Raw genomic sequence first — 21,047 nt, 5'->3', positions numbered from 1 at the left:
ATCCTGATAGAGTTTCTCATGTTGAGCTAGCTTTGCACAGTTAGAATAAATTCTGCTTGTCTGTGGTGTGTAATTCTTTTTATGCATTGTTAGATTCACCTTGTTAATATCTTCTTGAAGATTTTTGCATTTATCTTCATGAGAGTTACTGGTCTGTAGTTTTCTTGTTTAATCTGTGGTGATATTAAGAAATTTGGGGTCTTATAACATAGGTTAGGAAGTTTTTCCTCTTTTTCTGGAGATATTATGGAGAATTGGTACAATTTCTTCCTTAAATGTTTGATAGAAACTATCCGGACCTGGTAATTGTTTTTGGAAGGCTGTTAATTTATTTTGTTTATTTATATTTTATTGGTTAATTTATTTAATAGATGTAATATTATTTAGGTTATCTATTTTTCTTTGTATGAGTTTTGTAGTTTTTGAATCTCAAAGAGTTGTTCCATTTCATCTAAATTGTTAAATTTGTGGGGCACCTGGGTGGCTGAGTAGGTTAAGTGTCTGACCCCAGTTCAGGTCATGTGGGTTCCAGCCCCGTGTCAGGATCTGTGCTGACAGCTCAGAGCCTAGAGCCTGCTTCGGATTCTGTGTGTGTGTCTCTCTCTCTCTGCCCCTCCCCCTCCCATGCTCACTCTCTCTCTCTCTCTCTCAAAAATAAATAAACATTAAAAATTTTTAAATAAAAATAAAAAATAAATTGTTAAATTTGTGAACACAGAATTTTTCATATCATTCCTTTATTACCCTTTTAATGTGTTTGGGATCAGTAGTGATGACTCCTTTTCCATATCTGATATTAGTAATTAGTGTCCCCTCTTTTTTTGTTATTAGTTAGCTTGTCTAGTGCTTTATCAATTTTACTGATTTCTCAAAGAAGTAGCTTTTTGCTTTGTTGATTTTTTATATTGTTTTTCTGTTGGCAATTTCATTGATTTCACCTTTAATTTTTATTATTTCTTTTCTTCTCCTACGTTTAGGCTTAAATTGCTTTTCCTTCTCCAGTTTCCTAAGATAAAAAGCTTAGGTTATTAATTTTAGACCTTTCTTCTTTTCTAATATATGCATTTCATGGTATTAGTTTCCCTCTTTGCACTGCTTTGGCTGCATTTCACAAATTTTATTGTTGTACTTTTATTTTCATTTTGTTCTTTCTTAAGTTTTTAGTATGTTACGAAATTCTAGATACTAATTTTTAAGTATCTTAAAAGGATTTTCCCCTAGAATTTGAAAACTTTTGAAGGCCAAGAGGCATGGTTTTATTCTCACTTTACTCAACAAGTTCTGTCACGTTTGATGGATGGAGGCTTCTCCATTCTTGATCCCCTATTAATTAATAATCACCTAGGACCTACAAGAAATAACTTTCTTATCGGTCTACCCACAGAAAAGCCAGGTCAAAGTGGCCCACTGTCAGTTGGTGATTCTGGGCCGTAATCTCCTAGCGTGAAAACTAGCACAGAAATCCACAAACAATGGCCAAAACTCTCTGGAAGAGCTTGGAGCTTTACCAAAGGGTTCAGTATTCAGTTGTTACTGCAAAATTCTCCTCTGAGCCCGGTTCTTCAGGGTACCTGAGTTTGGCACTGGGAACAGAGCAGTAAAAAACGCAGGAAAAGGACCCTGCCCTCGGAATTTGGATTCTGGTTAGGGGAGTCAATCCAGAAACACACTGAGTAGGGCACACTGGTACCACCTGGGAACTGTTAGAAATGCTGAATCCCTGTCCCCTCCCAGACTCCCTGAATCCGAGTCACATTTTAAGATGATATCTAGGGACTCATGTGGCTGTTAAGGTTTGCAGAGCTTCACCCTAGATAATTAGACACGGTTATTATGCTGTGAAAAAAATGCCTGGGTGAAGAAGGCTGGATCTACTTTTGTAGGTTTGAGAGGGCAGGCCTCTCTGAGGAGAGTGACCTTGAGGCTGACGGGTAGAGTCTTGTCCATCTGGACCCCTCCCCCTTTAGTTCCTCCAGTCCCCCCACTCCCACTCTTTAGTTCCCCCAGCCCTCTACTCTATCACATCCATCCCAGCACCTCCATTTGTGTCATAAATAGTGAGCATCCAACAAAAGTTTTGGTGGAGGAAGGCAAGAAACATAAGCCTCCCCAAAGCTATCTCCCTAACCTTCATTTAAAAAGGGAGACATGGGGGGCACCTGGGTGGCTCATTCAGTTGAGTGTTTGACTTCAGCTCGGGTCATGATCTCGGTTTGTGAGTTCGATCCCCACATCAGGCTTGGTGCTGTCAGCACAGAGCCTGCCTTGGATCCTCTCTCTCTCTCTCTCTCTCTCTCTCAAAAGTAAATAAAAACATTTTTAAAAAGGAAAACATTAACATATAAATATTTATAGTCTTGAACTAAAATACCCCTGGCCTGTGAAAGGGGAAATAAAATACAATGCACACTTTTAAAGGTTCTGACTTCTGTCTTTTCCAAGAGCACTTTTTTTCTTTAGAAAATAAATTGTAACTGAAAAATTCTATTAGCTTCTATAAAGGTAGGTGCAGAAAAATGATCAGATGGTTTTGAATTTAAAAACTGCAGGGTAGATATCCTTTCTTGCTTCCTGGTAATAGGCTCTAAACTTTAATGATGCGAGTTTTTCTCTTTTCCTTCAGTTGATCAATGTAATTGAGATTTTTCCCATTTATTGGAGCTGTCATCTTGTGGTCGTACAATTATGCTAGAGATAATAAATATGTTTTAGACACAAAATTGTAAATACAATATAGAAGAAGCATGAACTTATTTCCATATCATTAAACTACATTTTACCCATGAGCAAAGTACATTTTTCATAACTTATAAGAAATATCCTGCCTTTCAGTGGCACATACATTTAACGTTCTTAACAGCTACTTGATTTGGCACTGTTATTTGGGTTATTTTTTTTATCAGGGAATGAAGGACAGCAGAGTTGCAAGAATCAATATATAAAACTGACAAATCAGTAAGATTCTAATTATATTCCAAACTGCCATTCTGCCAATTAACACTTTTTGAGAATGCAGGGTATAATTTTGGGAAAAAATGTACCTAAGCTTCTCCCATGGCATTGTATAAGGAAAGAATCGAAAGAATAGAAGTCGATGTGTTCAAAAGTAAATTCTAATACAACAGCTGTTTTTATCAGTTACTTTGTTGCCACAAGTTTTCATAGTAAGTAATTTTTATGCTGGTGGCCTTGAAATGTTTGCGGTTTATCAGCATAGTAGTCTCATACAGCAATCTCTATAGAACTATATGCAAGTAAATGTTTACGTACAGGATTTTATTGTTTATATAGCTCTCTTAGTATATGGATCTAGCCTCAAAAGAGATGTTAGGCTTTATCCAAGGTGATGGTAGTTGTTTGTTCTTGTTAAAATATGTCAATGCTATTACTGAAATTTGGGAAATGAGATAATAAAATAACAAATTGAATATTACTTCTAATTTTTAAAAATGTCCCCCTGGAAGATTAAAACCTACATTAACTATTAACAAGAGTCCATCCAAGCAAGCTTCTCGGCTAACTGTCACTTTATTTTATCTTACTTTTCTTTTTGCACAAAGCACCTGAAAGGCCAGAAATGCATTCGTTAGAAAGGGTATGTCCACCAATCAGCAAATGTTAAGTCAACATTCCACAACCACAAAATAGCAAAGTAATTCTTAAGAGAAAAACTCATGCTCTTGAAATCTTTCAAGATTCATGATAAAAAGAATATTTATTACAGTTCATTTAGAATCGATGTTTACCCCGGGGCAGAAAAGTGGGCAAAGGCATTCTAGAACAGTTTTCAGCAAGAATTAAAACAAAACAAAATACCAAGACACTAAATTACATTTCAATGAAAAAGGACCCCTGCTTTCCTAGGAATTTTTAGACATTTTACTGAAATTATGTTACCCAGATTATGGGCATGAATATTAAGAGCTACTGCTAACTTAATTGAATTCTTATTCTAAGATAGCCTCCTTTTCAGGGCACACATCAGAATGATTATAATCTAACACAGATTCATCACCCTCATGTGGATGAATTCTTTACAGACTATGGCTGAGAATGCGCCCCCTACCGTGCCTTAAGGTCAATGGCTCCCTAGAGTCCCAGCCATCCATTTTCTCACGGAGAACAAGTGGGAGAGACACCACTTTATGATTAATAAGCAGGTGGAAAAAGTTGTCTTTATCAAAAATTGAATGCAATGTGCAGAAAGATCTTTTCTGTTCCAAATTCCTGATACCAGCCCTCATAAACCCATCAGGCATCCATTTAGTCTTTTACTATTAAAGGGAAAGGAAACATCTCTTTAAGCAGACGAGGTCCACTCAGTGCTCATTCCCCACTGTGAATCTGTTTTCTGTTCCTTGTACTCTTTCCTTTGTGTCTCAGAGAGTCGTGAAGCGTTCACATAATTAATCCACGAGCCCAGCCTGGACCACAGGAAGCCTCGTGCATTCTTACCTCCCTTGCAAAGTGTTTTGTTTTTCTTTTTCCTTCTGGATCACTTATGTCACTAAGAAGTGAATGGCACCGATTGACGAGTGGGGCAATATAAAGAAAAGTTTTGATCAAAATGTTTGAGTCAGTTGTTCTGAGAAAGCATAATTTGTGGGGCAGCATTTGTAGCTAGAGATCTGGATCAAAATGACTACTGTTGGTGTGCCCATAATGTGATTTAGGAGCAGGTGTAATAACCCACATTATTTTTGAAACTGTAGGCCCATATTTAGGGGCTGACAAAATGGTCTTTGCTAATGGAGCATCAAATGTTAGTGTGGTTTATTGGCTTCTTTCAGTTAGAACAACTGGATACCTCAGAATATATATTGACAGATAATCTGGAAACTACAGACAAAGTCTCTAGCAATCCTGAAATTTAGAAGCTAAAGCATTTGACAATTCAAGCAGGCATCAAACCATCAGATTACCCTCAGTCACGTTTTTAAAAAATGTGATTTGATTGTGTGTTGAATTGTTAAGGTTGAATTTAGTGGAAAAGCCACACAATTATTTTAGTTTGTTCAATTTTATTTCACATTATCTTACATAAATCATTACTTTTATGAAAGTAGAGCAAGTATAGTAGACCATCTAACAATCAAACGATGTATCTTTTTTTTTTTTAATTTTTTTTAACGTTTATTTATTCTTGAGACAGAGAGAGACACAGCATGAACGGGGGAGGGGCAGAGAGAGAGGGAAACACAGAATCGGAAGCAGGCTCCAGGCTCTGAGCCATCAGCCCAGAGCCTGACGCGGGGCTCGAACTCACGGAACGCGAGATCGTGACCTGAGCCGAAGTCGGACGCTTAACCGACTGAGCCACCCAGGCTCCCCAAACGATGTATCTTCGTGTCTGTAATAATTGCCTCCAGAATTCAATTCCCACTTACTTCTACTGTTCCAAAGTCTTCCTATTTAAAAAAAAAAACAAACATTTTTAATTGGGGTGGCTGGGTTGGTTAAGCATCCGACTTCGGCTCAGGTCACGATCTTGCAGCTCACGAGTTCGAGCCCCACGTCAGGCTCTGTGCCGACAGCTCAGAGCCTGGACCCTGCTTCAGGTTCTGTGCCTCTCTCTGTCTCCCTCTGCCCCTCTCCCACTTGGGCACTGTCTCTCCCTCTCTAAAGCACACAAACATACTGAAAACATTTTTTGTTGAAGTACAGTTGACACACAATGTCATTTGGCTTCAGGCATTCAACGTGATGACTGGACAAGTCTAGACAGCGTGCTCTGCTCACAAGTGTAGCTACCATCTGCCACCACGCAATGCCAATTCAGCACCATTAACTGTAATCCCTGTGCGGTGCTTTGTACCCTCGTGGCTTGTTCCTTCCATAGCTGGAAGCCTGTAGCTCCCACTCCCTTCACCCATTTTGCCCATCCCCGCCTCCACCTCTGGCAACCATCAGCTTGTTCTCTGTTTTTATCGGTCTGTTTCTGCTTTTGTTCGTGTGTTTTGTTTTAAAAGCCTTCTTAGTTCCCAGTGGTGCTCACAGCAGTTTCAATGCATTACAGACAGACTCCTTGTTGCAACATCATTTGTACATTTCAGTGCAGTCGGAAACCACCCTTTCTCCTCTGCAATCCTATGGCGGTGTGTTTTTGGTTATGGCAACTAATCCCCTCGGACTATTATAGTATGTCTCCCTACCCTGTGAGCTCTCCAATCATAGGGACAGTCTTATCTGCCTTAATTTCCCCTATGACTTATCATAGTACCGGACACAGAGTAAGTGTTCAGTAAAACACTTCGGACTGAATTTCCTACCCAAAGCATCGGCACATTGGATTCAGTCATTCTAGGTTCTAGCTGCGTCTTCCCCAGCAAGCACTTTCAGCTAAACTTTCTTAAAAGAACATCTAACGCATCAGTTCATATACTGGATCCAGAGCACAGGTGTCATGGTTATGATACAGGCTTGGAGATCAGGCAGCTTGTGACCAATATAAGCTGGTTCACTTACTGGATAGCTGAGTGATCCTCTCACTGAGCCTTTGGTCCTCCACGGGTCTGATGATCTCACCTGGTTATTGTGAGGGTTAAATAAGGCAGTGTGCTTAGTATATCAGGTAGGACCCGTAAGTGTTAGATATTATTAACAAAAGAACTTAAGACCACAATTATCAAAGGCTATCACTGAGCACTTGAGACTGATCTGTGGACAGTTATCTGTGTGTCAGGTATCGACCAGTTTAAATCAGTTGTACTAAGCGTCATTTCCTGGAGAAATAGATTTAAAATGGGAAAGATATATTAGCTATTTTTTATAATTGATACCTAAGTTTTTTTAAGTTTATTTAGACAGAGACAGAGCTAACACAAGTGGGAGAGGGGCAGAGAGAGAGGGAGAGAGAGAGAATCCCAAGCAGGCCATGCACGGCCAGCACAGGGCTCAATGCAGGGCTTGAACCCACAAAGCCGTGAGATCATGATCTGAGACAAAAATCACGAATCGGACACTTAACCGACTGAGCCACTCAACTGATACCTAAACTTATGTCATCATCACACAGGGTTATAATCATGAAGAATTGTGATCCATTTTAACTCTTTATGCCGTAATTACCTAATTTCAACATAGATTTTGTAGATGTTAAACCTGTAAATGGTAGAAAATTCAAATTGTTAACATTAGTGTTTTTAAAATTAGTCACTATTAAAACCTAATTATTGGTTGTGTGGCTCTATGTTAGTGGATATTGAAAGATTCACAAAATTGAAGACATTTGTCCAAATTAAAATTAGAACATGTAGCTCATATGTTCTAAATGAACATGTTTGCCTCTCCAATAATAATTTCATTATCACCAAGTTACAGGATAGAGTTTTAATTATGACCTTTATATCAGTAGAAGCCATGTATTTGGGATTAAAAACCTACTGCTTTAACTAGTCTAGTTAAAGACTGTGGCTTGATACATTCTGGGCTCCAACTTTTATAAAAACCAGAGAACACTCCTAATAACACTTTTCTAATTTCATGGTTCAATGCACAGTCAGTAAAGATTTAAATAATTCAGAAAGAAAGCCTATTCTCTTTCTTTATTAGAAGTTTGAGTCAGGCAAATTCTTTGACATTTAATAGGTTTTTAACCCTTTTAATAACTTTTTATAATGAAATTTATTGGCAGTTGTTTTAGAGAAAGGGTTATTATATTAGCATGAATAGCAGTCACTAGTTTTTATGATTAGTTTTGAGACCTTGACCTTATAGAACTCAAAGTGTATAAAAGCATAAATGAGTAATGTTAATATTAACGAAATTAGGTATACCCACAATTATGAAGACTGTATATAACGATATTCATCCCATTATGTAACATGCTATAAAACTTTGGCAGCCAAATATTTGAATTTTTTAATTGTTTTAAAGGAGCTTAAGGTCACTTACAGAGTCAGACACTTTAAAGGAACTGAAAGACATGGTAATTTTCCTGGACTGATTTTACCAAATTATTAATATTATACTCAATAGGAGAGGATTTCTAGCCTTTTCCTATCTTGGTTTCATGCTATTTTAAATGTTTTATAATACATTATTAAAAGGATTATTGGAAGATTTCCATAATAAAATACTAATTTAAAATTGTACTTTTCTTCAAGTCCCCAATAACCTAGGAACATACAAATATTCTGCATAAGAAAGCTATCGGGCCCAAGCAGAATATAAGGTTTTAATTTTGCTTCTTGAGATGTACTTTTAAGTGAATGTCATGTGTATCTAATGATTTAAGAGCCTCTAAAAGAACTCAAATGTCACTTTCTGAACTGATGTTAAGAAGTCAGTATTCCACTTGACATCTCCATTTTTACTCACATCCCATTAACATTGCAGTGGAAAGTATGAAATTCAGTTAAATTTTCAGGTTTAAATATAGTATAAAGAACCATTTCAGCTGACTTGTGATGCTATAAATACACAGAGCTATTTCTCGTAGATAAACCACAGATCCCATAGGGCGTGTCTCGTAGCATTTACCAAATCTCTTGTCACCTATCTTTCCAATCCATTCTTTTTGTTCCCATGCACGCAATCCTTTCAAAGTATTCTGAAAATAAGGCGCATTATTCAGTCCCTTCTTTTGGCACATCAAAGCAGAGATGTGAACAGATATTAGCATGTTTGAGTACACTTTAATATAAGATTATAGTTCCATGAACAAAGCGCTGCGTCTGCTTTGTAGTGCAGACGCAAAAGGAAAGGCGCGATCTATACGAATAAAGGGCTTCATCGACTCTCATCATAGGTAGACCCAGTGCCAACTCATAGACTCCTTTTACCAGAGGTGTACTACCAACTCAGGTATTTGGGGAACCAGAGAGTTGACCAGATGGTCTCCTAGACCCTTTCGGATGAGACAAAGCTTTTAGTCGGTCTTCATCGTATGCCATTAATTGGAATTATGAGAGATGCTCTTCGTCAATTAAGAGTCAAGCTTGCCTGTTGTACATTTGCATGTTTCTTTTATTTGAGCCAGACAGAAGAGTCCCGTCAAGGGCACACTGGAGCACAATGTCAGCTTGTTAATACTGACGTTGATAGTTTAACAGTAACAGTAGGAGGCGAATAGTGTTGGCATGAAGCAATCAGAAATGGATGCCTCAATTTGAGTGAAAAATATCTTGCCGACTGTGTGTCACTATACCCCATAACCTTCTGGCCAAGGTTGTGATCCAAAGAGGGGATTATATGTCCAGAGTTTAATGGGAGAGAAGAGTATACTGTGACCTGGAATACCTTTTTACGCATTTAAATTTTTTTGAACTTTGTAGCTACCAGTTAGCCTGTTAGCTGTGATTGGGAAGCTATTAAAATCCGGGTTATAAGTTCAACCTTTATCTGGGCTACTGACTTTCTCACAGTGAAACCCTGTGCTCTCTGACATAAGCTGCCCAGCTTATCCTGGAGACGATCTCCACGGATGCAAGCTTTTGGCTACCAGAATGCCTGGTCACGACTATGTCAGTGGCTCACCAAGAACTAGGACTAGTTGAGGAAAGTTGACTCCAGAGGATACCAAAAGATAAACATCTCCATCTTCCACTAAAGGTGACCCGGGTGGTCAAAAATAGGTTTACATTTGACAGAACATCTTCATAGTCTTTATTTTAACCCATCCTCGAGCAAGCATTTAAGGTCAGTACACTTCCCCCTCTTGAAAGTGAGCTGCGTAAGGACAGATTTCAGCGTGCTCACTCGCCATTGTTAACGTGGCCCCAACTGCAGTGGCTGGTACAGAGTCGGCACCAATAAATAGTTGTTGTTGAAAAATCGTTATCCCTAGTTTAGAGGTGGAAAACAAGAGGCAATTCAGTTAAAAGTAAGATAGATCATTCGATTCAGAGTCAGCCCGATGATGTCATGAGCAAGGTCCCCTCTACGATGGCACACTTCCATCTAGAAAAAGGAAGAAAAAAGGAATTTTTAAAAATGGCGTAAAGTTGCTTGTCCGGTTGGTTATACGGATCAATCCAGACGCACACACAAGGGCGATTAAGATGCTCTCTAGATCTAGCAGGTGTGACAGAAATAGAAGTCAAGTTTGGTTACACAGGGGCAGGACCTGGCAAAGACGATGAGGACACTGAGAAGTTGGGGATCCCCCCCACACACACCCACACACACCCCCACTGTGGCTATCTGCCCTTTAGCATCTGATCTTTGGTTCATGCCTGGGAAAGCATACACAAATTTAATTGATTAAATTGAAAATTGGTGAAATGATCTTTAGCCAGTATAATTATTGGCCCTGACTTTTAAAACTTTCAATGGTGTTTTCCTCCAACACATCAAATCCCTTGAGTGAGAAGGGTCCCATTCATGGAAGAGGCCATAATGAGGGAGAGACCCCAGTCTGAGGGAGGAGGAAGGTTAGGCATTATGGAAGTTCCCATGGGCTTGACCATTTGTTTCACTGAGGTAGTTTTCATCTTTCCCTATGATGGTGGTTCTAGAAAGTGCTATGTCTTTCCATTTGGCAAATATCTAATGAATTGTACTCCAGAGCTCTTGCTTTCCTGTGATAATTAGTTTTATAATTACTATTTACCCTAACTAAACTACAAATATCCCATTTTAGTGTTTTGTGAAGAAATCTGAGCCCTGTTTATTCACATTGTCTTTTGGAAGAAAATTCGATTCCATCAAGTTATTCTGACTCAATATTGAACATAAAAATACATGTTCATAAAAATATCCAGTCTTGCCTTTGAACTTCACTTTTCCTAATCTTTAAAACTACAGCATGTGCTTTGCATATGTATTTTCCAGATTTCCCCTTTTGACATTATCAATGTTCAATGTCAGAAGTCTAACAGCAAAACTGTCGAAGTTTATTTAAATTACACGTTTCTAAATAATAAATAGAACACACATGGAGATCACCTAGAAACGATTTATTTAATTTGTTTGGACAACAAATAATTTAGCTCTCTCTTGGAATATGCACTTAGGAAAATAATACATGAAATTTGATTATTAAATTTAGCCACGCATTCATTCTGGTGTATACATTTACATATTAATTGAATCCCTGGCAAAAATATGTAATCAAATTGGGAACTTAAATAATATCAACATTTACATTCTTCTCGTAGACTCGTAGAGTGCATTATTCCCGAGAAAAATGGGAACTACTTGGTCTTCCTGGCCTGACTGATCATGTAAGGCTCTACGTACTACCAACAGCAGGCTCAGAAGTTTTTCTTTAGATGCTAAGGACGGTATGTGTTTGATAGAACCGAGAGTAAGCCCTTGTCACAGCCTAAGCCAGCAGGGTCCCCTCATAGCCCCGGGGAAAGCGCTCAACGGTGAAGGGTATCAAATGCTGACAGACAGGGGTAAATGGACGAGCTTCATAGATTCCTCACGTTCTGCTGTTCCTGCTGCAATTGGCACACGTCCAGGCCTTGCCGGCAAAGACCACAGAAAGCAGCAGCTGGTAAACCACATTAGCAAATAAGGCCTCGGGGCTCCCCATGTTCCAGGCTCTGTTCACCAACTGCTATTCACTCAAACAGCTGGATCAGGGCAGAGAGAGCCAAGACGTCATTAGGGTTTTATGTGTACAACTGTTTTGATATGGATTGTCGGCTAGAGGCAGAGATAATGATAGCTTTCAAGGCTTGCATGTTGGGCCGGGAAGGGATGCTGACATTTGAAAGAAGAAAACAGACTCTGGAAGGATGGTGAATTCACACGGTCTCAAACACTGAAATGCAGGCCTTCCTTTCTCCCGGTGCCGTTCGGGTGTGCAGTCTTCACGCCGTCCAGTCACTGATGCGTTGCTCCAAGTGTTTGGTTTTTGGCTTTGGGTATGGCTGCTACACCAGAACGTGGCTCATTTTTTAAAAATAATCTGAAATGAGCTACCTGGGATCCCCCCCCCCCCGCCCCTTTAAAGAAAATCCAAGGAGAAGACAGTGCGAACGCACTCTGGAACATGTATCAAATAGTATACCCGAGGTCTCCCGCTAGAGCACTGTCCTCAACCTGGAGCTTTTAACACTGTCGGTAAGGGGGGGGGGGGAGCGTGGTGTTAGGACCAAGCCCCGGATCACAAGGCAGGGTCATGAGGGAGAATACACGGTATCTGCTTTGGTTTCCTAAGTGATTTTAACTGAGCTTTTGCTCTCCATTCATGGAAAAAAGGTTTTGAAAGAACTCCGTTGACATCTTCTCGTCATCGTTGTAATCCTCCTCCATTATTTTCATTGACATTTGTCAGCTCCCGTAATTGTAGGACCACATCAGTCCTCAGTAGCAAACTGTAAAATTTAAGGAAACAGTTGTGATTCTCAAGAAAAGTGAAATTTAGCACCCGTTTTCAGTGGATTGAGTTTCCCCAAAGGGAAGATAGATATTAAGAGCCATTCAAAAGTAAAATGCTAACAATACCAAGGACTTTTAGCCAAGGAAAAATGAAGTTCACTGGGTTTGAAATAAACAAAACGAGAAATAAACACATCAGAAAGTAGCTTGGAGATGCTCGAGTCCTGAGAAGCTAGCAAACGAAGTTCCCAAAAGATCATGGGAAGCCCGCATCATTAATCTTAATTGTACCTGGCCTCAACATCTAGTCAGTGTCACTCAAGAAATATATGTCATATTATATATACCTATGATCTGCCATGATCTGTCCTAGATACTAGGGCTACACTAGTAAACAAAAGAGATTCCAACCCTGCCTTTTTGCGCTTATAATCCATGAGGGTCTATCAGTTAAGATTAGGTTGAACCTCACGTAAAAGTAAACTCAAAATGACAAGAACTCTAAAAAGGACAGACATTTACGCTCCTTTCACTTTAAAGACTCCCACAGTAAGTAGATTGTCCAGGGTCTTGTAGTTTCAGAATAATCAAACACTCAAACATCTTTTTGTTGTGCCGCCAACGTCCTCAAGGCGATGCCTCTTGGTTCAAGACATTTCCCCCAAGCTCTAGCGATCGCACCCACAGTTTTGCCAGCAGGAAAGAACAAAGGACGGTGAGCCTTTCCCTTTAAGGACATTTCTTGGAAGTACCCACACAATACTTTCACTTATATTTCATTAGCCAGAACGCGGTCACATGGCCCGACAGAGTTGCAGATGAAGCTAGGAAGTGCCCTTTGTTGGGTTTCTGCCACAAAAGGAAACAGACATTATTCAAATCGGGACTGATGTTAGATGAAGCTCACTGGAAAAAGAGAAAACTCATCAAACTGGTTAGTCGGTTTCTACAGATAGTACTCATTTCTTCACTCATATACTGACTCAGCAAATATTTTTTGAATACTCGGAATGCCTAATTTAATTAAGAGAGATCTCATGAGGGATTGAAAAACACATTAGTCACATTAATGTGAAAAGCACATTAATGAAGAATACTGTCTAGGAGATACATGCAAGAAATCTACAAGTGGCGTCCCATAAAGAAAGTATAGACAAAATGCTTCAGCAGTTCAGAAGAAGAAGGTTCTGGAAGATTTGTAGATGAAGTGACTTTTGAACTTGCCTTTAAACTATATTTAAGGTTTAAATAGTATCAATATGGTAATCGCATTATGGAATTGAGAAAAGCACAAATATGTAGAGCAGATTTCATTTCCACTTTGATCTTTGTTGGTAGAGAGGCCTGAGATCATTTAAACTCTATTATCCTCAATAGACTTGTACGGAGCAGCCATTTCTATAGGGCTGCCTCAAAGGGGAATAATAACGCTTGACAGATAAAAGTACTGAACAAACCACAGATCACTGAGCAAAGTTTGGGGGTTTTTTTTTTAACCGTTTTTTAAATTTTTCTGACAGCAACGGCTCAAAAAATGGCTACTGAATGCTGGAAAAGCAACACAGCCAAAGACATACGCTCAAGGGAGAGAGACGTAGGCAAAGAGGAGCAATTAATTGGGTTTGGCTGAGCAGTAAAGGTGTGAAGGATAGTCATAGGGCATATGGTTTATTCGGAACCTCTCATGACACGCTGAAGAGTCTGGATGTAATCTGATAGGCAGATATCATCGGGAAGGTTTTGAGCCTGTGGCTCATGAAGAGTGATTCTGCGGTACTCTTCAGGGTGGATGCGAAGAGATTCTTTTTAGTTTAGTAACCATTGCAAGTGAAGAGGTGATGAAGGCATTCATGAAGTACATGAATGGGTGTGGACATGAATAGAAGGCAGATGGAGGCGTTCTTTTTGAGCAGACTCAGTGGAACTCACAAGACTGATAGGAAAGGAAAGAATCAAAAGTGACTAAAACATTTTGAGTAGGGATGACAGGGAGGATGAAGGTTTCATCAACAGAAACTGGACGCACAGTACCAGTTTGAGAAAGGAAACTTTGGGGTGGACGAAATGTGACTCAAGCAGAATGCTGGGAAATAGTTTAGGTGGGGAGAGCTGTAGGAAGACAAGAAGTCAACGAAGGAGGCAAGAAGAATCAAAGAGAAGAGCAGTTGTTATTAAACATGCCTGAAGTGAACTATTCACAATACGTTCAAAATGCTGGAAATTAACGGAGATAATATTTTGCGAGGCAAAGTTTTATATTTGGCATTAAGACCGTAGTCAATCAATATCTTTCTAGAAGGAAACCAGTAATCAAAACATTTGCTTACCTTCATGAGCTAACTAATTAATCTTATTTGTCAATAATCAGACTCCATCCAGTTTAATTTTCCCCATATTATACATTAGGCAATGATTAATACTGAACTGACTTCCGTGAGCGCGAGGTAAAATGGAAATACTAATATGGAAATGGGTGTTAATATCTGACATTCCTAAATGCATCTGAGCGCTGAAGAGATGGCTATGCTCTCCAATTTGTGCTTTTCGCCCTCCACACAGGAAAATTATTCTTTGATTCAGTGTTAAAGCTGCTGCCTGCCTGGCCTAATATCATGGTGACATGATATTCAGACTAATGATGAGTTTGCTGAGAAAGAGGTACCCTGTTGAGTACTTCATTGTCCTTACCTAAAGTCCCCCACTTTAGTGATGCCCACCTTCCTCCACTCATAAAACAAAGGTGAGAATACGAATTGTAGTATTCAGAGGCCTGTCTACAACATTCATTAAAACGAGAAAACAAGTAGACCGATTACAAGATGGTGGGGGAGATAGGTGCCATAAAATGAGATTGTAGGCCATTGAAGACCCTTGGTTGTAGTCATAAATCTGAAACTCTGTATGTAGGTCAATTTAAAAATCATCCTCTGCAATATCATGTTAAAACCACAATATTTCTGAAAGAGTAAGAAGCAGTGGGCTCCAAACAGGTAGGTTACAAACCGTCATGCTTTGTAACAGGATTTATATGAAGGAGAAATACAGTTATCAATTAGTCAAAAACTTTTGGAAAGATGATTTAGTTAAGGTAGGGTTTCGCTAATAAACATTTTATTTTATTTTTTTTTAATTTTTTTAATGTTTATTTATTTTTGAAGAGAGACAGAGACAGAATGCGAGTGGGTTAAGGCAGAGAGAGAGGGAGGCACAGAATCTGGGCTCTGAGCCGTCAGCACAGAGCCTGACGTGGGGCTCGAACTCACAAGCTGTGAGATCATGACCTGAGTCGAAGTCGGTCGCTCATCCAACTGAGCCACCCAGGCACCCCGCTAATAAACATTTTAAATTTACAAGGCTAGAAAAATGTGTTTTCCTACAAATGTGTATGTGTGAACATGTGCTGGGTTGGGGAGAGGAAGCTGCCCTGGATAGGACAGTCCCATTATGGACATCCACAACTCTGTGCCCGTAATAAGAGAGTGTTCTACATGCTATGGAAAAAAAAAAACAAAAACACAGTAGGACTCCAGAACATTAGAAAGTAGGCTTGAAAGGCCACCTAGTTGGAGAGTGTTATGCTAAGTGAAATAAGTCATACAGAGAAGGACAGTTTCCGTACGTTTTCACTCCTATGTGGATCCTGAGAAACTTAACAGAAGACCATGGGGGAGGGGAAGGAAAAAAAAAATGGTTAGAGAGGGAGGGAGCCTAAGCATAAGAGACTCTTAAAAACTGAGAACAAACTGAGGGTTTATGGGGAGTGGGAGGGAGGGGAGGGTGGGTGATGGGTATTGAGGAGGGCACCTGTTGGGATGAGCACTGGGTGTTGTATGGAAACCAATTTGACAATAAATTTCATATTAAAAAAAAAAAGAAAGAAAAAGAAAAGCCACCTAGTATAGACTGCTTCTTCTGTGTACTTTCAAAAGTGGCCTCGATTTTTATGATACCCTCTGTTAATGGCACAATTTCAAGGGTATCTGTTAAAGCTAGTATGATTTCATAAGGAAGATCAAATTATGTAAGTGACGCGAACAGCTATGAAGGGAGAAGAAAACATTTTAGTAAATGTGAGTGGAGACAACGTGGATGGAGTACATAAAAAGTAGTAGGGTTGGAGAAATACAGTTTAAATTCTGGAAAAAATGTTGATTTTTGCTGCTGGAGAGCAGCAAATACAAAACCATGGGGCTGACCTAAGCCTTTGCCACGAGTGTAGGATGCCAGAGCCAGAGTGTAGGATGATACATAGAACCAAGTCGGAGCATTAAAAAAAAATTAAAAAAGAAAAAAAGCGGGGAGGCACCTGGCTGGCTCAGTCGGTTGAGTGTCTGACTTTGGCTCAGGTCATGATCTCATGGTTCGTGAGTTTGAGCCCTGCGTCGGGCTGTATGTGGCAGCTCAGAGCCTGGGGGCTGCTTCGGATTCTGTGCCTCCCTCTCACTCTGCCCCTCCAATGCAAGCAGACACCTCTGCAGTCTCACCTTCAGTTTCAGATAGATCTAACTAGGTTGGTAAAACGACTAGGCGACATTGGTAGACAATGACTTTATTACCAAAAGAAACAAAAAGAAGCCTATGGCTAAGTAATTTAATTGACCTTTACAGTATTTCTATGTCATGGGAACATATGCTGACAGGCAATTATGGGCCACTCTGACACCATGTGGGATTTTTTTTTTCAATGAAACAGGAAAAGATATCATTATTAATTTTATTTTTTCAGTTCTGAAATGTAACTAACCATACGCCTCTTCATTGCCCTTCTTTTTTCCATTTTTTTCTTTTTTCCCCTCTCTTGTTTTATAATCCTCTACCTGAATGAACTCCCCAACTCCCCTCAGAGTGAAAAAAATGAGCCACTTCTATAAGCAGGGCAAAATACTCATTAGTTTAAGTTTGAAAATGTCAGAGAAACGTTAAGTGAAATCCACCATACTCCTCTTATACAACACATTTGACCTCTAGATACGTTAAGAGCTTCATCCTCCAATGCTTTTAATTCTAATCCTTGCAGAGACAAAATTCATTGCTTGAATTACAAGAGTGAGTCTCATTAAGGCTAAAAAGCAGTGACCCAGATAGCATAATGGATTAATATGGTGACCTTGCAACTTTAGAGCTTTACTTTCAAATCTGACTGTGCAGTCAAACCATTGCAATAGTCAATTAATCAATTGGTTAATACCAGCCTGTAGTGTTCTGAGTCTGGAAGTTAGTAGATCATTTGAGCCAAAACTAGCCTATATAGAATTAAACTAAGAATCGTAGTACACTTAACTCGCAAAACCTTTCTTAAGGAATCAGAATAAAAGAAATAGTGTTTCACGAATGGCTGCAATGCTGTAATCACTAATAACTATATAATTTTGAGATTCTAAGAAGCATCATTTTTGAAGCTTACGTCATAAATATCTACTAATGATATATGTTTGCATGTCTTTAAGAAAGTAAATATAATTAATCAGGTCTTGAGTAATGAAATGGGATGTTGACTGAATTCTCAAGTTCTATTCTTTGGTAACAGTGGCTTTAGGGTGATGTATATGTTAGGGTTATTCTATGCTAGAGAGGGATTGGGGGTTGAGGTGGAAATATGCATAGTTCAGCAAGACATTCTACAGAGTTTTCGAAGTCTAAAGAATTAAAAAAAATTTTTTTTCTGGAAATATGTTTGTGAAAAATGATTCCCATCTTTGTTTTTGGTAGATGCAAGATATACGGAATCCAGAAGGAACTCAATATAGCTCCCACCCTCAGATGGCAGCCGTGAGACCAAGGGGTCAGCCTGCAGACATCAGGCAGCAGCCAGGAATGATGCAGCATGGCCAGCTGACCACCATCAACCAGTCACAGCTAAGTGCTCAGCTTGGCCTGAATATGGGAGGAAGCAGCGTCCCCCACAACTCCCCATCTCCACCCGGAAGCAAGTCTGCAACTCCTTCCCCGTCTAGTTCAGTGCATGAAGATGAAGGTGATGATACCTCTAAGGTATGACTAGGCCATTTTTAGGACCTATAGGAAATGCTTGTTGCCTAAAAGGAGTATTCTTTAATACCTTCCTTGACCAGTGATGCATGCAAGTTTGTATCATCCAAATGAGAAATGTTGGTGGGGGACATACTTTTTTAAGAAGCATGGGGTTACAAACTGAATAGATTAAATCACTTGCTTTTCCAATTACATTTTTCAGTCCCCAGTAAATCCTTTAAATACAGATGTATGAAGCATTAAAGTAGATTTCACCCACAAAATATAAGGTCTGCATCGTGAGTAGGGAGAATAAGTCTTGTAGAACTCAACATCCAGGGGAGCCTGGGTGGCTCAGTCGGTTAAGCGGCCGACTTCAGCTCAGGTCATGATCTCACGGTCCGTGAGTTCGAGCCCCGCGTCGGGCTCTGTGCTGACAGCTCAGAGCCTGGAGCCTGTTTCAGATTCTGTGTCTCCCTCTCTCTGAGCCTCCCCCGTTCATGTTCTGTCTCTCTCTGTCTCAAAAATAAATAAACGTTAAAAAAAAAGTTTAAAAAAATAAAAAAAAAAGAACTCAACATCCAAAATGAAGCTTAATTCACCATTCGAAAGCATCTATTTTAATTTAACAATCTTATTTTAAAAAGGCAACATCTCAGGGATACAGTGATGGCTGTGTGTGTGTGTGTGTGTGTGTGTGTGTGTGTGTGTGTGTGTGCGTGTGCACATGTGCATGCATAAAACCTTTGAGATTATTCGTCCCAACCATTTCATACTGAGAATGAGGAAGGTAAGGACCAGGGATATTCTATGACTCCCTTCCATTAGCGGAAGCCTGGGTGTTTCCTGGCTTACTTTCTGTTAACCCCATGCCAGCATGGTTGTCTGTCTCTCCCTCTGTGTCACATTAAGTTATCTGTACAGGAAGCTAAGCCTTAAGTGTCCTTAGCTTGGAAAATTACCTGCAGAAGCTTTTAGATCTTTAAAATATCCCAGACAGCTTTTTTAAATGTCTGCACCAAACCCAAGTGCATTCTCACTCAAAAACACCAAAATAATCTTTTCATTACCTTGGTTATCAGTCAAGCATCTTCCAGATTTGTCCCATTTCTGGGAAGGACCCTTGTGCCCATTTACCATGCAAAATACTCACAGCTACAGGACTATTTCATATTCCTCCTTTTTCCTTTAATCTTACTAATGACTCGTCACTTGTGTCAGCCCTTTGTTTTCTTTTGACTTTTACAAGAGTTTTATTTTAGGGGAAATTAATCTGTCAACATGCTACCAAAAACAACCTGGTGGGGATCTGACCTATATGGATAACTTTCCAATAGCTATACAATTTTTTTAAATTTATTTAATTATTTTGAGAGAGACAGAGACAGTGCAAGTAGGAGAGGGGCAGAGAGGGAGAGAGAGAGAGAGAAGATCCCAAGCAGCCTCCACACTGCCAGTGCAGAGCCCAAGGTGGAGCTCAAATTCCCAAAGCCATGAGAGCATGACCTGAGCCCAAACTGAGATGGGCACTTAAACGACTAAGCCACCCCAATGCCCCTGCTATATTAGTTTTTTAAAGACACAGATAAATAGTGAGTTAGATTTCTTTAGCCTAATTACCAAGACAAGGCTGCTGCATCGACTATAATTTATTATTCTCAGTATTCGTTTTTCTATTAATTTTTTTTAACATTTATTTATTTTTGAGAGACAGAGAGATACAGAGCATGAGCAGGGGAGGGGCAGAGAGAAAGGGAGACACAGAATCCGAAGCAGGTTCCAGGCTCTGCGCTATCAGCACAGAGCCCGATGTGGGGCTCAAACTCGCAAACCACGAGATCGTGACCGGAGCCGAAGTCGGACGCCCCACCGACTGAGCCACCCGGGCACCCTTTATTCTCAGTATTCTTGATGCTCTGGCATGTGGGCCTTGATCCTGGAAAAACTACATCTCCTGGGGCTCGCTAATTCCAAGAAATAGGACATGACCCCCCTGTGAGCACACTTTTGATAAACAAACCAACTAATCTGGAACACATACCCCTAGTCGTTCACTTTGTCAAACTCACAGCAAGTCGATATATCTCCACCGGACCAAGGACCAGACAACTAGGAACCACCTCTGTAGCCCATAGCTCACTGATGTTGTTCAAACTATCCAATCCTTATTCAGCATACCTACCCCGCCTCACCCATCCCTTCCCACAAAAACCCCAAACAAGGCTCTGGGCCACGGTCAGCCCTCTCTCCGTGTCTGCCTCGTAAGCGCCCCCTTGACCGTGTGCTGTGCCTTCTGTTTCTAGGTATCCGTGAATGCAGGCGTCTTCCTTCATGACAGTCCTTTCCATGTCTGCTGTCTTACTACCCCTGATTAGAACAAATCCTGGGGACACTTTAGGAAAGCTGCGTAGCCAAACATCATTGCTCATGCTGGTCTTGTCCACCTGCACAGCTTATTCCTATTATCCATGAGCCCGTAAGGTACAAAGGCCAGAGATTAATTGATATGACATAATAATTTATGGGGCTAGTGACAGCCCGCCCTTTAGCTGGTCCTTGAGAGGACAAAATAATATTCTTAAGAAAACCTGTGTTATTCTAGCAGTATCTAACAGTTGATGGGTACCTGGGCCTAAAGGTGAGCACCAAGAATCTGTGGCCAGTGATTTTGATGTTGGATGACGCATGAGTAATTCAAGTGAATTCCCTACACATAAATGCTATGTACTCTATTATGAGGAGGGGGAAAATCAATGTTCTTCCTATAGTAAAGATCAATTTGTGCATCTAGATTATATCTTTAT

At 39.9% G+C, this 21,047-nt stretch overlaps 1 protein-coding gene across 3 annotated transcripts in view; it reads left to right on the top strand.

The window, feature by feature from the left end:
* Nucleotides 1–21,047, top strand: part of TOX (thymocyte selection associated high mobility group box) — a 305,466-nt gene that overhangs the window by 239,456 nt on the left and 44,963 nt on the right. For all 3 annotated transcript variants that reach the window (XM_007084817.3, XM_042973510.1, XM_015538751.2), the window contains exon 4: nucleotides 17,983–18,264. In XM_007084817.3, the coding sequence (XP_007084879.2) occupies nucleotides 17,983–18,264 (282 nt within the window). The remainder of the gene's footprint in view (nucleotides 1–17,982; nucleotides 18,265–21,047) is intronic.

Source organism: Panthera tigris, chromosome F2, assembly GCF_018350195.1.
Source record: "Panthera tigris isolate Pti1 chromosome F2, P.tigris_Pti1_mat1.1, whole genome shotgun sequence".
Lineage (NCBI taxonomy): Eukaryota > Metazoa > Chordata > Mammalia > Carnivora > Felidae > Panthera > Panthera tigris.
This window is presented reverse-complemented; position numbering and strand designations above follow the sequence as displayed.